Source organism: Curcuma longa, chromosome 1, assembly GCF_044706935.1.
Source record: "Curcuma longa cultivar G26 ecotype Majalengka, Jawa Barat chromosome 1, ITB_CL_G26_1.1, whole genome shotgun sequence".
Lineage (NCBI taxonomy): Eukaryota > Viridiplantae > Streptophyta > Magnoliopsida > Zingiberales > Zingiberaceae > Curcuma > Curcuma longa.
The window spans coordinates 23,899,457-23,914,624 of NC_133861.1; the positions used below are offsets into that span (position 1 = coordinate 23,899,457).

General features: G+C 39.6%; 1 protein-coding gene across 1 annotated transcript in view; it reads left to right on the top strand.

The window, feature by feature from the left end:
- LOC141826547 (uncharacterized) overlaps positions 1-1,149 on the top strand; it is a 9,569-nt gene extending 8,420 nt beyond the window's left edge. The window contains exon 4 of the mRNA XM_074713804.1: positions 502-1,149. Within this exon, the coding sequence (XP_074569905.1) occupies positions 502-1,149 (648 nt within the window). The remainder of the gene's footprint in view (positions 1-501) is intronic.
- Positions 1,150-15,168: the final 14,019 nt, after the last annotated feature.

Here is a 15,168-nt window from a genome sequence, read left to right on the forward strand (position 1 = left end):
ACCATTATGGTAAAAAAAGATGGAGGGAAAATTGTTTCTAGCTGGCAAAGTGTCTCAACAACTTGATACTCCAATAGCGTAAGAGAATCCACATTCAGCACCTTTGAACATATTTGTCTAAAGAAATTGCAAAGATTAATTAAAACTGATGTGACTTTATCTGGTAAGGAACCCCTTAATGCAATTGGAAGAAGTTCTTGCATCAACACATGGCAGTCATAACTTTTTAACCCAAATATCTTGTGCTGCTTTACTTGCACACAACGTGGAATGTTTGACGAGCATTCATCTGGAGCTTTTACATTCTTTAGAACACTCAAGAAAGCTTCCTTTTCCTTTGTAGTCATCTGATAACATGCCCTAGGTAAAATCACCCTAGTACTGTTAGGATGTGGTTGAGGATGAAGCACACTTCGAATACTAAAATCTACAAGATCTTTCCGTGCCTTATAATTATCCTTTGATTTTCCTGCTTGATTTACCTACAACAATAGCTATCAGGCCACTATCAAGATGGCACCTTACGAGGCACTATATGGCAGAAAGTGTAGATCACCCATATGCTGGCTGGAAGCTGGAGAAAGAAAAGAGATGGAATCAGAACTAGGCATGCAGACTGAGTTCATAGATGAGACTACTCAGGTGATCCAGAAAATCAGGCAAAGAATTGAGACTGCCCAGAGTAGACAAAAGAGTTATGCTGACACTCGCCGAAGGCCACTTGAATTCCAAGTTGGGGATTCAGTTTTCATTAAAGTAGCCCCCATGAAAGGGGTAATGAGATTTGGCAAAAAGGGCAAATTAAGTCCCCGCTACATAGGACCCTATGTCATTACAAAGAGGGTTGGCAAGGTAGCGTATGAGTTGGACTTACCTCAGGATATGTCAGCAATACATAATGTATTTCATGTTTCTATGCTGAAGAAATGCATTCACGATCCTAGCCAAGTGATTCAGCCACAGTCAGTACAGATCCAAGAAGATCTGAGCTATGAGAGCAGACCTATACAGATAGTGGACAGAGAAGTTAAAAGACTCAGAAATAAAGAAGTGCCACTAGTAAAGGTCATCTGGCAGAATCAGAAGTATGAGGAAGCTACTTGGGAGCGTGAAGATAGCATGAGACAGAAATACCCAGAGTTATTCTAAGTTCGAGGATGAACTTTTTATAAGGTATGAGGGATTGTAGCGCCTCGTAAATTCATTTCTAAACTTCATAAATGTTTAAATATAGGCTTTAAATATTTATAAGGGGCATAGAATAATTTTAGAAATTTTATGAAATTTTTAAGGAAATTTTAGCAATTTTTCTAAAAGAAATAGGAAAAAGGGGTAAAAAGATGCATGGTCGAGGTTCGAACCCGGAACCTCTAAACAATTATAAGTCTTAAGTGAGTTGTGATGGCCATGTGCCCCAGCAGGGGTGTGCTTAAAAGAAAAGAGGGCGCATTGTAGTTATATGTGGTAGGAGACGAAAATACCCCTTAGTATAAAAGGGATAAGTTAAAGAGAGGAATTATTTTCTCTCGACCTAAATCCCTCCCACACCTCACGCCGCCTCTCCTCTTGGGCGAAACCAAAAAAAGAAACTAGGTTCTTGTGTGGCCGACCAAGGAGAAGATTTTCGGAGGACTTCTCACATATTCGCGTTCCCGTTGACGAGGAGAACGAGTAGGCGCGAACGGTTCGTGGAGATCACAAGATTTTCTAGAAGCCTAGAGAGAAATCCTTATTAGTAAGTACAAGAATCAAGGTAAGTACTGCTCACCTGCAGTAAGAGTTGTTATCGTCGTGTTTCACGATTTAGAAAATAGTTTTCTTTGATTATATGTGAAAATCTAGTTTTTCATATGAGTTTGCATGCTTTAGATGTTTAGAAAATACCTCTATGCATGTTATATTAGTATTAAGTTATAAGCCAAGAAAGATCAAGGTCTTGATAGGATCCCAAATTTGAGAATTTGAGGATCAAAAAGCACACCAAGTGTTTGAAGAAATGCCAAGGCATTGTACTATATGAGTACTAAAAGATAATAAGTATTTTACTTTGAAAAGGCTAGTACCCGACTTCCGAGGTTGTCGTAAAATAAATCCAGGTGACCATTTCCGAGGTCTTGGCCCTGGTAAGACCGAGGTCTTTACCCTCTTAGGATTGGTGGCTCGCTACCCCAGTCCCTATTAGAAAGTGCGCTTTGGTACTACGCCTGGGCCCCAAGAGAAAGTTGATTATTATTTTGAAGATAAAGTATAAGTATTCAAAAGAAAGTTTTTGCAAATGTTTCAAATGTTTCAAGTTTCATCAAGTTTAGTTAAGAAAGAGTATCATTTGTAATTTATTGTTATGTAATGAGATTTCCTACTACTTGCATGATATGGTAGCATAAGCATGAAAGATCACATGTTATAAGTTTAAGAGTTTCAAAGCATGAAAAAGTTTCTCATCATGAGCATGTAGTTTTTAGAGCTTTCGTATATATATGCACGTCTCAGTTTTTGTGAGCTAGATAGTACTTACTAAGCTATCCGCTTATAGTTGCATTTCCTCTTACTGCAGACAAAGGAAAAGAAAAGCAAATGTGAAGGAAGACGACAAGGGGATGCGTGATGGTGTGTGTGATGCCTGGACTATGGAAAGCCTTGGGAATTTGTTAAGAGCAAATTAAGATATTAATTTACTAAGAGAACTTAGGGATTTTACTTCTATGCATTGTTAAGAAGATCTTGTGAATTATTTGTTTTCATTCGGTAGATTTCAATCTAGTATTTTCGTTGCTAATAATTAAATTGATTAGTGTTTGTTAGATATCATGATTCCATGTCTTTTCATTGAATATGCATGTGGTTCTAAAGCAATGAAACGAACTGATGCATAAGTAGTCTTTGAGATTGATACTTTTTGATACTCTTGGTACATGAAATATATGATTTGATATATTGTGTTTAGATTAGTTTTAAGGAGTTTAAGAAGTTCATTTATAAACCTATGCTTGCCAATATAGTTAGAAATGTTTTACATTATTTTAGAACTATTAGTTTAGGTGTTTAAATGGGGTTTAAATCCATGAATGAAGCTGTAGAGGTTCTGAAATCCTGAGATCAGTCGACTGGTATAGATATCAGTCGACTGATGCTTGATTTCGAACCCCACAGAAAAAAATCAGTCGAGTGAAAACTAAAGCCTATAAGCCAGTCGACTGGGCTATGGGCAGTTGATGAGTTAGGGTTTTATGCATTTTTAATCGATTCAATTTTAGATTTTTACATGAAAATAAATTATTAAATAAATCGATTTGATTATATTTGTGTCATGTGGTATAATTGAAGGTTTGATTATAATTTCTGTGATTTAATGACAAATTTTGTATTAATTGAGTTTAATTGATTGTAGGGTTCAAATTGGATCAAATTCGAGCTCAATCGTGGTTAAATCGAGCTAATTTGTCCAAATTGATCAAGCCAACATGGAGGACATGACCTAGATCAAGCCCGATCTAGATCCCACAAATTTTTCCAAGCCCTAGGCTGCCCTAAAGCTCTAGATCAAGTCCCGATCATCAGATAAAAAAATGGACGGTCCAGATTGATCAATTAATCAGCGTATTTACTCAAAGTTGTAATCGGTGAACAGTGGCCGCCGCTACTGTGCTTCATCCCCGACGAAGCTCCTCTATTTGGGAGCGTAGCTCACGGTGTGCCCATATCCTCCCAAATCAATTCCATCGCCATCCTTGATCCACGAGGAGTTTGAATCCAGTTCTTTGGGTGAAATCCGGCAGCTGGAGGAGGCTCGACAGCGGGGGTTCTTCCGGCGGCGCCAACCCCGATTTCTTCGTGCTCCGGCCATCTGCTGCACAATCAGACGCCGCGTTCCATTGGAGGGGTTCTCTGAGGTACAGTGAGCAATCCTATAGCATTAGCAAGCCAATCAGAGCAAGAAGAGGCTTGGAGTCCAGTTTGTGCCAGCTCAAAAGCCCTGCACCGATGCTCTGTTCCTGCACGAAGAGGGTTTCTTCGGGCTGAGCAACGTCTGGGTTGCAAAGAAACCACACCAGATACCAGATTCAAGCTCCATAGGGATTATTGAACCTACATTATGGATTCAACAGCTCGAGTGATGCCGATTTGAGGAGAATCGAAGGAAAAGAGGAGAAGAGGATGAGTTTACCTGCATTTCTGATTTTCTGTATTTGTTTTTGAAATTTCCAGCTCTGAATGTTTCTGTTAATTCGAATTCTTAGAGACTTTGTGAATTTTGGCATGTGGTTCAAGTTTAGCTGTTGTTTGGATTTAAATTAACCTTAGATTTTACTTAGCTTAGCTAAAACCCCTTTTTCAGCTTCTGAATTTCTTGTCACTGTGTCGTGCCAAAAACACTGTTCCGTGCCAAGTTTTCCCTTATGTATCCGAGGTTAGATAGTTTAGAGTAAGCCTTTCCATTGCATTTTAGAATTAGATAACTAGTTTCAATTAATTCTAGTTGGTTTGTTTCCCTACTCGAATCAATAGCATTGAACTCCATTTAGATTGCATTTAAGTTTAGGATTTAAACAGTTAGGGTTTTGATAGAATTTTGAATTGCATCGTAGGTTTATTTGATACTTTGGTTTAACGCATCATCATTAGGTTAGTAAATTGCATATCTTTCATTTATTTACTGATTTTAATTTACATTTCATTGCAAAACACCAAAACCCCCATTTTTATAAGAAAACTCCAAAAAGAACGACATCGAAAGCTCAACTTAAGCAATTTTCTATTAGCCCTTGGAAAAATACGACTCGAGGCCCCTATACTTTGTTTATTTTGTTTTCATTGTGGGTTTTCGATACTTTATAAATTTGAAGCCCTATCGTGACACCTAGTAAAGGACTTTTCAAATTTTGGCGCCGTTGTCGAGGATTAACTAGTAGGAATTGTTTAATTTGAGCTTATGAATAATTTCCTTTATTGTTACTTGGATCATTGTTGGGTTCTAAAATGTATGGAAATTCTTTTTATCAACAACCATTTTATCAACAATCTGAACAGCAAAATTTTTATTTGTAGGAGCCATATCAAGGTTTTCAACATGTGGATCAACAATTTCAACTTCAAAACTAGAATTTTCAGATGGGGAAATTTCAACAAGGCTTCCAACAACCCCTAAATCAAGGTTTTTATGGCGATAATTTTCATCAACATTCATGGAATTTTCAAGGGAATTTTCAGCATCAAAATCCTTCATTTCAATCCCAAAATCAATGTCAATCGTTATTTTTTCAAGGGGGGCAGATTTGTAATCAAATTCAGCAGCCCACAAATTTTCAAGTTCAACAAAATTTACATGCAAATCAAGGAAATTATAGGAGTTCTAATGGGCTCATTCAACAACAAGAAAAACTTGAGGAGAGACTGCAACAAAGCTTACAACAATAAGAAGACACTGATATTCAAAATTTTGAAAGACAGATGAGTCACATGACTACTATTATTAGTAAGCTTCAATCCCAAGGGTCCAATCAGCCACCATCACCACCATCTCAATCATTTCTGAATCCATTAGAGGATGAGAGCGTTATGGTATTTCGACGTGATAAAACTATTCCAGAACCGAGACTTCAGACACCCATCTCAATTTCTGATCAAGACATGGAGCATAAACCACAAAGAGAATCAAATCCTTCAGAGCCAGTGTCAGTCTTCATTGCTGAGAACCTGGAGGAAGCTGATATGGAGCCTGATCAAATGAGTGTAGGGGATTGCACTGAGCCCCAGGGACCACCACTTTTGATTGATTTACCAGAAGATTCAGAGGATAAATGTATGAGTGTAGGTGTAACACCCACAAAATTTCCTTCAATAATTCCTTAATATTGATAAATGATAGCTTAGGCTATGGAAAATTTAGTATAAAATACTAAATTGGGCCTTACATGGGCTCTTAATGGTGTAGATCCTTAATGGATCACTAGTAGGATTTATCCTAAAATCTAATGGGCTCTATGGGATGAATAACTCATGATGTGCTTTTACCTTATGTGGGCTTTGCCAAAAATAAAAGAAAAAGAATGGAAGTGCCAAGGATTGAACCTTGGATCTAAGGAAGTGGCAAGCCTTAGAGATGCATGAGGTAACCATGAGCCCTAGCAAGGGTGTGCTATTAGAATAGTAAAGGAAATTATATTTAAGGGTAAGAGCACATGAGGAGACACATGACAAGTGAAGAGACACAAACTCCCCCATTTACTATAAGTAAATGATAGAGGAGTTAGCAAATCATTTTGAAACTCCCTTCTCCCTTTTCTTTCCTCTTCCTCACCGAAACCCCCATCTTCCTTTCTCTTTTCTTCCTTTGGCCGAAGGTTCCTTGAGGCTATCTCCATCAACAAGGCTTACAAGACAAGGGATCTAGGAAAGGCTAAGGATTTTAGGGGAAACCAAGGGGAACCAAGGAGATCTCAAGGGAAGAAGCTTCATCTCTTCTTCTTCTAGGGTATAAATTGTTTGGGAACTTTAGCACAAAGGTAAGTCTCCCCTCACTTGCAACATAATAGCTTTGATTTTGATCTTTATGGAATTTAGGTTTGCTTATGTGTTGTTGTTGAAAGATCATGAAGAAACCTTGTTTTTAGGGTTTCGGCCAAGCTTGTATTTAGGGCTTAGATGATGTTTTTTTAACCTAGCTATGCTTGCAAATGATATGTAATGATTTCTTATGATGATTCAAGGTTGCATGTGGTTAAAAACCTAGGGTTTCATGCTATAAGGTGTTCGGCCAAACCTAGATAAAAGGGAATTAAATTGTTTTCAAACCTATCTAAAGGGTTCATAGGTTACTTGATGATTTCTTATCATGATTTAGGGTTCCATGTGGTTAGATCTAGATCTAACCAAGGGTTTCATGATGTTAGGGTTTCGGCCAAGTAAAGAAAAATGGGATTAGGTTGTGTTTAAACTTAACTTATGACTTCAATACTTGATGATCTTTTAAAGATGTTTAAGGGCTTCATGTTTTGACCAAGACCCTAAAGGAAACTCCATAGGGTTTCAGCTACCCTAAGAAAGCTAGGGTTTTCGTTGGGTTAGGGTTTCAAACAGGTTCATCCATGTTGGTTAGGCTTGAACATGTATAGATTTCATGTGGTAAGGATTTTCAAGCCATAACCTAGAACCCTATGAAGATTCGGCCAACTCTAGGGGAAATTAGGGTTTGGTTGGTTAAAGGTTTTCAATCATGTCCATCCATGCTGGTTATGCTTAAACATGTATAGATTTCATGTTGTAAGAATTTTTAAGCCATAACCTAAAACCCTATAAGTTTCAGCCACCTTAAGGAAAGGTTAGGGTTGGGTTGAATTAGGGTTTAAATGATGTTTATCCATGATGATATGTTTTACCTCATGCCAAGTTTATGTAATGAGATTATGTTTTATGTTGTATCATGCTTCAAAGATCATGTCAATATTTATGTTAATGTATATCTATACATGACTTAAAAAATAATGGAATGTTAAAGAACATTCACTATGAAAGGAAATGAAAGGAAAAGGAAGCATGTACATTATTTTACTTTTATGCATGGCTTGTACCGGACCCTGAAAGGGGTCCAAGGGATGGGCACCTAAAGAACGCCCCTAGGTTGAAAGATAGTATGCCTAGTATCCAAGTAGGTCGAGACTAGCTACCTCATACTTACTTGAAGGAATGGGCGCAAATGATGAATGGGTACAAGCTGGGGACCCCAACAATGATGATGATGATTATGTTTATCTATTATAGTATATGTTTTCAAAAGACATTCTCATTTGTATGCACATGATTTAAATGCTAAGGTGAAAGTATGTTTATGTGCTTTATGCTATGTTAATGTGTTTCCATGTTTATGTGCTTTATTATGTGATATACGTTTATGCTTTATGTGACATTTGGATTTTGTGAGTAGGAAAGGAGCTTACTAAGCCTTCGTGTTTACAGTTTACTTTCTTATGTTGCAGATCAAACTAGAGGTCACTAAGAAATTGGAAGCAGCAGGAAGGGCTGATGGTGTGTGTGGCAGTGACTTGGCAGAGAACGATCTTGTCACTAATTTTGTTTCTAAACTTAATACCTGCATGCTTGGATGTTTGGATTGATTTTATGTCATGGATGTTGGTTTTAACTTTGCATGTGAATTATGGATATCTAGTTAAAAATGACATGCCATGATGTTTTTAGTTAGAACAGTTAGAATTCAATATCTAGACATGCTTAATAAGTTTTTAATTATAAAGTTTCAATCGCATATGAAATCACTATCAGGTATAAATGTTTTATTTCCGCTGTAAAGTTTTGTGATTTTTCGTATGTGTTAATTGTATGAATGTTTATGAAAGAAAATGTTGTTGGTGATCTGGAATCTTATTATCCAAGAATTATTTAAGGAAAAATTACGGGCATTACATCGAGACGCCGAGTTCAATTTCCGGGGAGAGACCGTGCACGCGAGAAGTTCAGTAACAAAAGATTAATTCTGTACTTAAATTGTTCATATTTTGTAATCAAGTTTGTATTGATTTTGCGATACACTTGCTGCCGAAAAAGGGGCAAGTGGCTTAGTGGATTGCCCAAAGTTAACGGTCAAGGACCGTGGACCTTGGAGTAGCAGCGTTGCGCTGTGAACCAAGTAAAAACAAAAAGTCTCCTTTACTTTACTGCTTTACTTTTCTGCTCTTGTATTTTCCATTCGCTTCCGTACGTACTCGAATTCTCCATAAATTGAAAAGCGTGCAAACACGCTATTCACCCCCCCCCTCTAGCATGTTTTCGATCCTACAATTGGTATCAGAGCGGGGGTTTCTTGAAAACAGTGTAACCACTGATTCAAGACTATTTTTTGATTTTTTTTCATTTATTTTTTTCTTCTCTTCTCCCGCACTACTAATCCAAGACCAAGTCTTAGAATTTCTTTCTTTTGCTTTTTTGTATGCTAGACGAATGGCTCAGCAAGAAGGCTCAAGCACCGCAAGACCACCTCTCTTTTCGGGTGACGACTTTCCATACTGAAAAACAAGAATGGAATGTCACCTGAAAACTCAGGTAGAGATGTGGATCATCATCCAGACGGCCGTGTCTCTGAACAGAAGGATATCAGCTACTAGCCGTGTCTATCAGGCACGGTCGTGTCCCAGTTCGGATTCCACAGCTAATGCTCGGAGAAAGGAATCGACTGTGACAATGGATGTGAAGCGATCCTAGGACTTCGGATTCCTCAGGGCATTGATTGATCGACTTGGATAGGCACGACTAGTAGCTGACATCCTTCTGTTCAGAGACACGATCGTGCCTTTTAGGCACGGCTAGCAGCAGTTCCTTCATCAATTGGAAAGCACGGCCGTGCTTGGAGGGCACGACCATACCTTGGCTTGACTTGTTGATGAAGACACGGCCGCGTCTTGGGACACGGCCTGAGAAGTCGCCCCTCTGTTTTGTGGCACGGTCGTGCCTGGTGGGCACGGCCAAACCTTTAGCCTCTTCTGTTCTGGAGCACGGCCGTGTCTCTTAGACACGACCCCTTCTTGCTGCTGAGGAGGAAATAAGTCACGGCCGTGCCTGTGAGGCACGGCCAGGGCTTGTTGATGTTCTATTTAAGGGCATGCCCGTGCCCTTCTGCACACGGCCATGAACCATATAGACACGGCCCTGTCTTGCCTTATCTTCAATGGTAACTCTGATTTTGCCCGTTTTCGCTCCATTTTCCATCCTGAAATAAGTAAAAGCAAGAGCAGATCTCCGAACTAGGAAATGTAAGATATATGCCTAAATGCATGAATAAGGGATGCAATGCACACAAGATATAACAATAAAATCATAAAGATGTGTGATTATAGTGTAAATACAAATATAACCCTATGCACATAGTGCATTAGGCATTATTTCCTACATTTCCTAGTTCGGGATACTGCTCTTGTTTTTACTATGTTTCAGGATGGAAAATGGAGTGAAAACGGGCAATTCGGAGTTACTATTGAAGACAAGGCAAGACAGGGTCGTGCCTCATAGGCACGACCCGTGGTCTAGCCGTGTGCAGAAGGGCACGGGCGTGCCCTTAAACAGAACATCAACAAGGGCGTGCCTCACAGGCACGGACCATCAAGCCTAGGGCCGTGCCTCACTAGACACGGCCGTGCTCCTCATAGAAGAAGGCCGAGGTGTAGTCGTGCCCTTCAGGCACGGCCGTGCTGCAAAACAGAGGGGCAACTCTATCAGGCTGTGTTCCCAAGACACGGCCGTGTCTTCATCAACAAGTCAAGCCAAGGTATGGCCGTGCCCTCCAGGCACGGCCGTGCTTTCCAAATGAAGAAGGAACTGCTGCTGGTCGTGCCTAAAAGGCACGGCCGTGTCTCTGAACAGAAGGATGTCAGCTACTAGCCGTGCCTACCAGGCACGGCCGTGTCCCAGAACAGTGAAGATCCAGCCTGAAGCCGTGCCTCAAAGGCACGGCCGTGCCTTTCAACAGAATGAAGTCTTCATTGGGCCGTGCCTCAGAGGCACGGTCGTGTCTCTTCCTGGAGGCGTGTCCACACGTGGCCGTGCCTGGGAGACACGGCCGTGTGGACGGGGGCGTGCTGACGTCACGGTAGCTGCTATAAATACCCCTTTTAGAGACCTAAGCAAGGGGGGGAGACTTTGGAGAGCCACCGGAGCTGTTCTAGAGCCACCGACGCCTGTTTCGGAGCAAGATTCGATGATCCATCCACCGATCCAGACTGCTCCATTCCATCTTCATCTCATCTACGTGGAGTTGCAGTCCAAGGAGGAAGAAAATCATCGATAAGTCCTATTTCCTGCATTTCTTTGTGTATCTTTCGGAGTAGGATGTATTTTCTTCTATTTCTTCCTTGTATTGTGTTCTCCACGACATGGAGTAGTTCCCTAGATTCTAGGATGTAGGATAAATCAAGTGTATTGGATGATTGTACTTTGAGATTTGTTAATCTACCGTTTTTATGAATGATTTGTATATTGCTTTGTGGATTTGTGCTTGTGCTATATTTGATGAAATGTTTGTGTATGAATCCATGAGGGTAGAGATTATTTGTGTTTTGAGGAATCCTTAGGCCGTACACCGGGGCGCTTCGTGACAGGGAGAATGCCTTGAACCGGGCGAGTTTCCGAGGGGTTACTTCAGACCATACTTAGTTTCTATGAGGGTTAGCTAGCGGTCATTTATTGTTAGAGAGAGGTCCGTAAAAAGATATCCTGTGACAGGGGGATAGGATTCTAGTAGCATTCCGGGGCGCCTGAGTGACACGGGAATGCCTTGAACCGGGCTATCTAGAATCATCTTCAATCTAACAATGATGACGTAGAACACCAATGATTTAATCCGAGGAAGCCTGACGAGGTCAATTGGATATATTTGGTTAGCAGCCCTACAATTACATAATTATTGAGGAATGGTAGAGGATCCAAGTCGATCAATCAATACCTGAGGAGTCCGAAGTCCTAGGATCGTTTCACATCCATTGTCACAGTTGAATTCTTACTCTGCTTTAGGATTAGGCGCTCTTGACACTCCCTTCTCCCCCACACAACTCATGCTCAGTTTTCTCTCCATCCTTTTTGTGCTAGTATTTAGTAAGTAATTCCACGGTCCCTGTGGATTCGATATTTTTATTACTTGACGATAACCCGTATACTTGCGGGAGCTATCAAGTTTTTGGCGCCGTTGCCGGGGATCGTGCGCAATTATTTACTAATCAAGCACATTAAGTTCTTCTTTTATTTTCTTCTATACACATTCATTTATTCATTTAATTCTTTTATTATTCCATTACTTAATAAAGGCATTTCATATTGTTTGTGGTTTTTGTAGGAGGAATGGATAATATTCCATTAAAGAACTATTCTCTGCCAATCTCAGGAAGATCATTAGATCCAATCGTGCTTCCTCAAATATCTGCTTCAAGTTTTGAGATAAATCCTGGACTCATAGTAAAAATTCAAGAGATTCAATTCAAAGGGGGTGAAGCAGAGAATCCTTATGTCCATTTAATGGAGTTTCACAGATATTGCAACACTATAAGATATGAAGGGGTACAGTCTGAGTTTATTTGGCTTTTGATGTTTCCTTTCAGTCTTGGTGATTCAGCAAAAGATTGGTTGTACTCCTTGTCACCTCAAAGCATTAGGACATGGGATCAATTAGAGCAAGCATTCATAAATAAGTTCATCCCACCTAAAAGAACAATGATGTTAAGGAAACAAATTCTGAATTTTCAACAGAAAGAGGAAGAGTCTCTATGTGATGCTTGGGACAGATACAGAAACATGCTGCAACTTTGTCCACATCATGGAATTGAAGAATGGTTGGTTCTGCATACCTTTTATGTGGGGATTTCTTTTAAGAATAAGAGTATATTAGATTCAGCCGCCGGAGGATCTTGGTTAAACCTTAGCAAATCAGCTGCATGCACAACAATTGAAGTGATTGTGTCAAACATCAAGGATTGGGATCTCAATAATAAGGAAGATAATTCAGAGGTTGAAGATGAAATAAGAACTGCTTGTTTACAGGAGGAAGAGATAGAAGAGACTGCATTAATATTCAGTGACAATACATCAGATGAATCCACATCTACAGATGACACCTCAAGTGAGGATTTGAGAGAGGTGGAAGAATCAGATGAAGAAGAGGACAGATTTTATTTTGAAGATCCAATTAAAGAAGAAAAATGCTACCGGATTGAAGCGACAAAACTTAAGCAGGAAGAAATTGCACCTCCTATTGAGCTTAAGCACCCCATTGAGCTTAAACCCCTGCCATCCAATCTTAGGTATGAGTTCCTTGGGGGAAATTCAACATTCCCAGTAATAGTCAATGCGAATTTGGATGACATCTCCACCCAAAAATTATTAGATGTTTTGAGAAGGCATAAAAAAGCAATTGGGTATTCGGTGGAAGATTTGAAAGGAATCAGCCCTTCTTTATGCATGCACAGAATTAATCTGGAAGATAATCACAAATGTTCAGTTGAGCATCAAAGAAGGTTGAATCCGAATATGGCCGAGGTGGTAAGAAAAGAAATAACTAAGCTATTGGATGCAGGAATAATTTATGCAGTCTCAGATAGCAAGTGGGTGAGCCCAGTACATGTAGTTCCAAAGAAGGGTGGAATAACAGTAGTGGAAAATGACAAAGGTGAAAAATTATCAACTAGAACTGTGACGGGATGGAGGATGTGTATTGATTACAGGAAATTAAATAAAGAAACGAAGAAAGATCACTATCCTCTTCCCTTCATTGATCAATTGCTTGAAAGATTGGCAGAACATAAATATTTTTGCTTCCTGGATGGTTTCTCAGGTTTCTTTCAGATATATATTCATCCAGATGACCAGGAGAAAACAACATTTACCTGCCCATATGGAACCTTTGCATACAGAAGAATGCCCTTCGGACTTTGTAATGCTCCAGCTACTTTTCAGAGGTGCATGACAGCAATATTTTCAGATTTCATAGAAAATATTATGGAGATCTTCATGGATGATTTCTCTGTCTATGGGTCTGATTTTGATACGTGCTTGGATAACCTCTCCAAAGTTTTACAGAGATGTGAAGATGTGGATTTAGTGCTAAATTGGGAAAAATGTCATTTTATGGTTAATGATGGGATTGTCTTAGGACATAAAATTTCAGAAAAAGGAATAGAAGTTGATCCAGCCAAAGTGGAAGTAATTGAAAATCTTTCTCCTCCTGTGAATGTAAGAGGTATCCAGAAGTTTTCTGGGACATGCGGGATTCTATCGGCGGTTTCATTAAGGACTTTTCAAAGATTTCTAAGCCCCTAACAAATCTTCTAATTAAAGATGCAGAATTCAACTTTGATCATAAATGCATGGAGGCTTTTCGCACAATCAAGAAGGCTCTAATATCGGCTCCTATAATCCAAGCACCAGACTGGTCACTACCATTTGAGATAATGTGTGACGCCAGTGATTATGCTGTAGGAGCAGTTTTGGGCCAGAGAAAGAACAAGACAGTACATGCCATCTATTATGCTAGCAAGACATTAGATGAAGCACAGATAAATTACACCACTACAGAAAAGGAATTGTTAGCTGTGGTTTTTGCATTTGATAAATTCAGATCTTATCTAGTGGGATCAAAGGTAATAATCTATACCGATCATGCAGCCATCCGATATTTGCAAAGCAAGAAAGATGCAAAACCAAGATTACTCAGATGGATGTTGCTGCTCCAAGAATTCGATCATGAAATCCGGGATAAAAAGGGAGCTGAAAATGTCGTTGCAGATCATTTGTCTAGAATACACTGTGGAAGAAATGATATCATTGAAGATGACATGCCTATCAACGACAATTTTCCAGATGAGCACCTTATGGCAGTTGCACATACAAAGGCACCTTGGTATGCTGACATAGCTAATTACTTGGCTTGTGATATTCTACCATCCCATTTCTCTATCAGCAGAAAAAAAGTTCCTTGCAGATGTCAAACATTATATTTGGGATGACCCCTACCTTTACAAGAAATGCAATGACACAGTGATTCGTAGATGTGTTCCAGAAGAAGAAATTGAGCAAATACTGCATCACTGTCATTCATCACCTTATGGGGGACACCATGGGGGGTGGAAAACAGCAACAAAGGTTTTGCAAGCTGGATTCTTTTGGCCAAACATATTTAAAGATGCTAGACAGTATGTAATCTAATGTGACAACTGCCAACGAACCGGAAATATTTCTAAGCGGAATGAAATGCCTCAGAATTCCATTCTGGAGGTTGAACTTTTTGACGTTTGGGGCATAGACTTTATGGGACCTTTTCCATCATCCTGTGGAAATAACTATATCTTAGTTGCTGTAGATTATGTGTCAAAATGGGTCGAAGCCATTGCTTCCCCTAAGTGTGATAGTGCTACAGTAATTAAGATGTTTAGGAAGAACATATTTCCTAGATTTGGAATGCCCAAAGTGGTAATCAGTGATGGCGGGTCGCATTTTATTGAAAAACAGTTTGAAAAGTTATTGGTCAAGTACGGAGTGAAGCACAAAGTAGCAACACCATACCACCCGCAAACAAGTGGTCAAGTTGAAGTCTCCAACAGAGAAATCAAGCAAATTTTGGAGAAAACTGTATCACTAACAAGAAAGGATTGGGCACTTAAACTGGACGATGCACTTTGG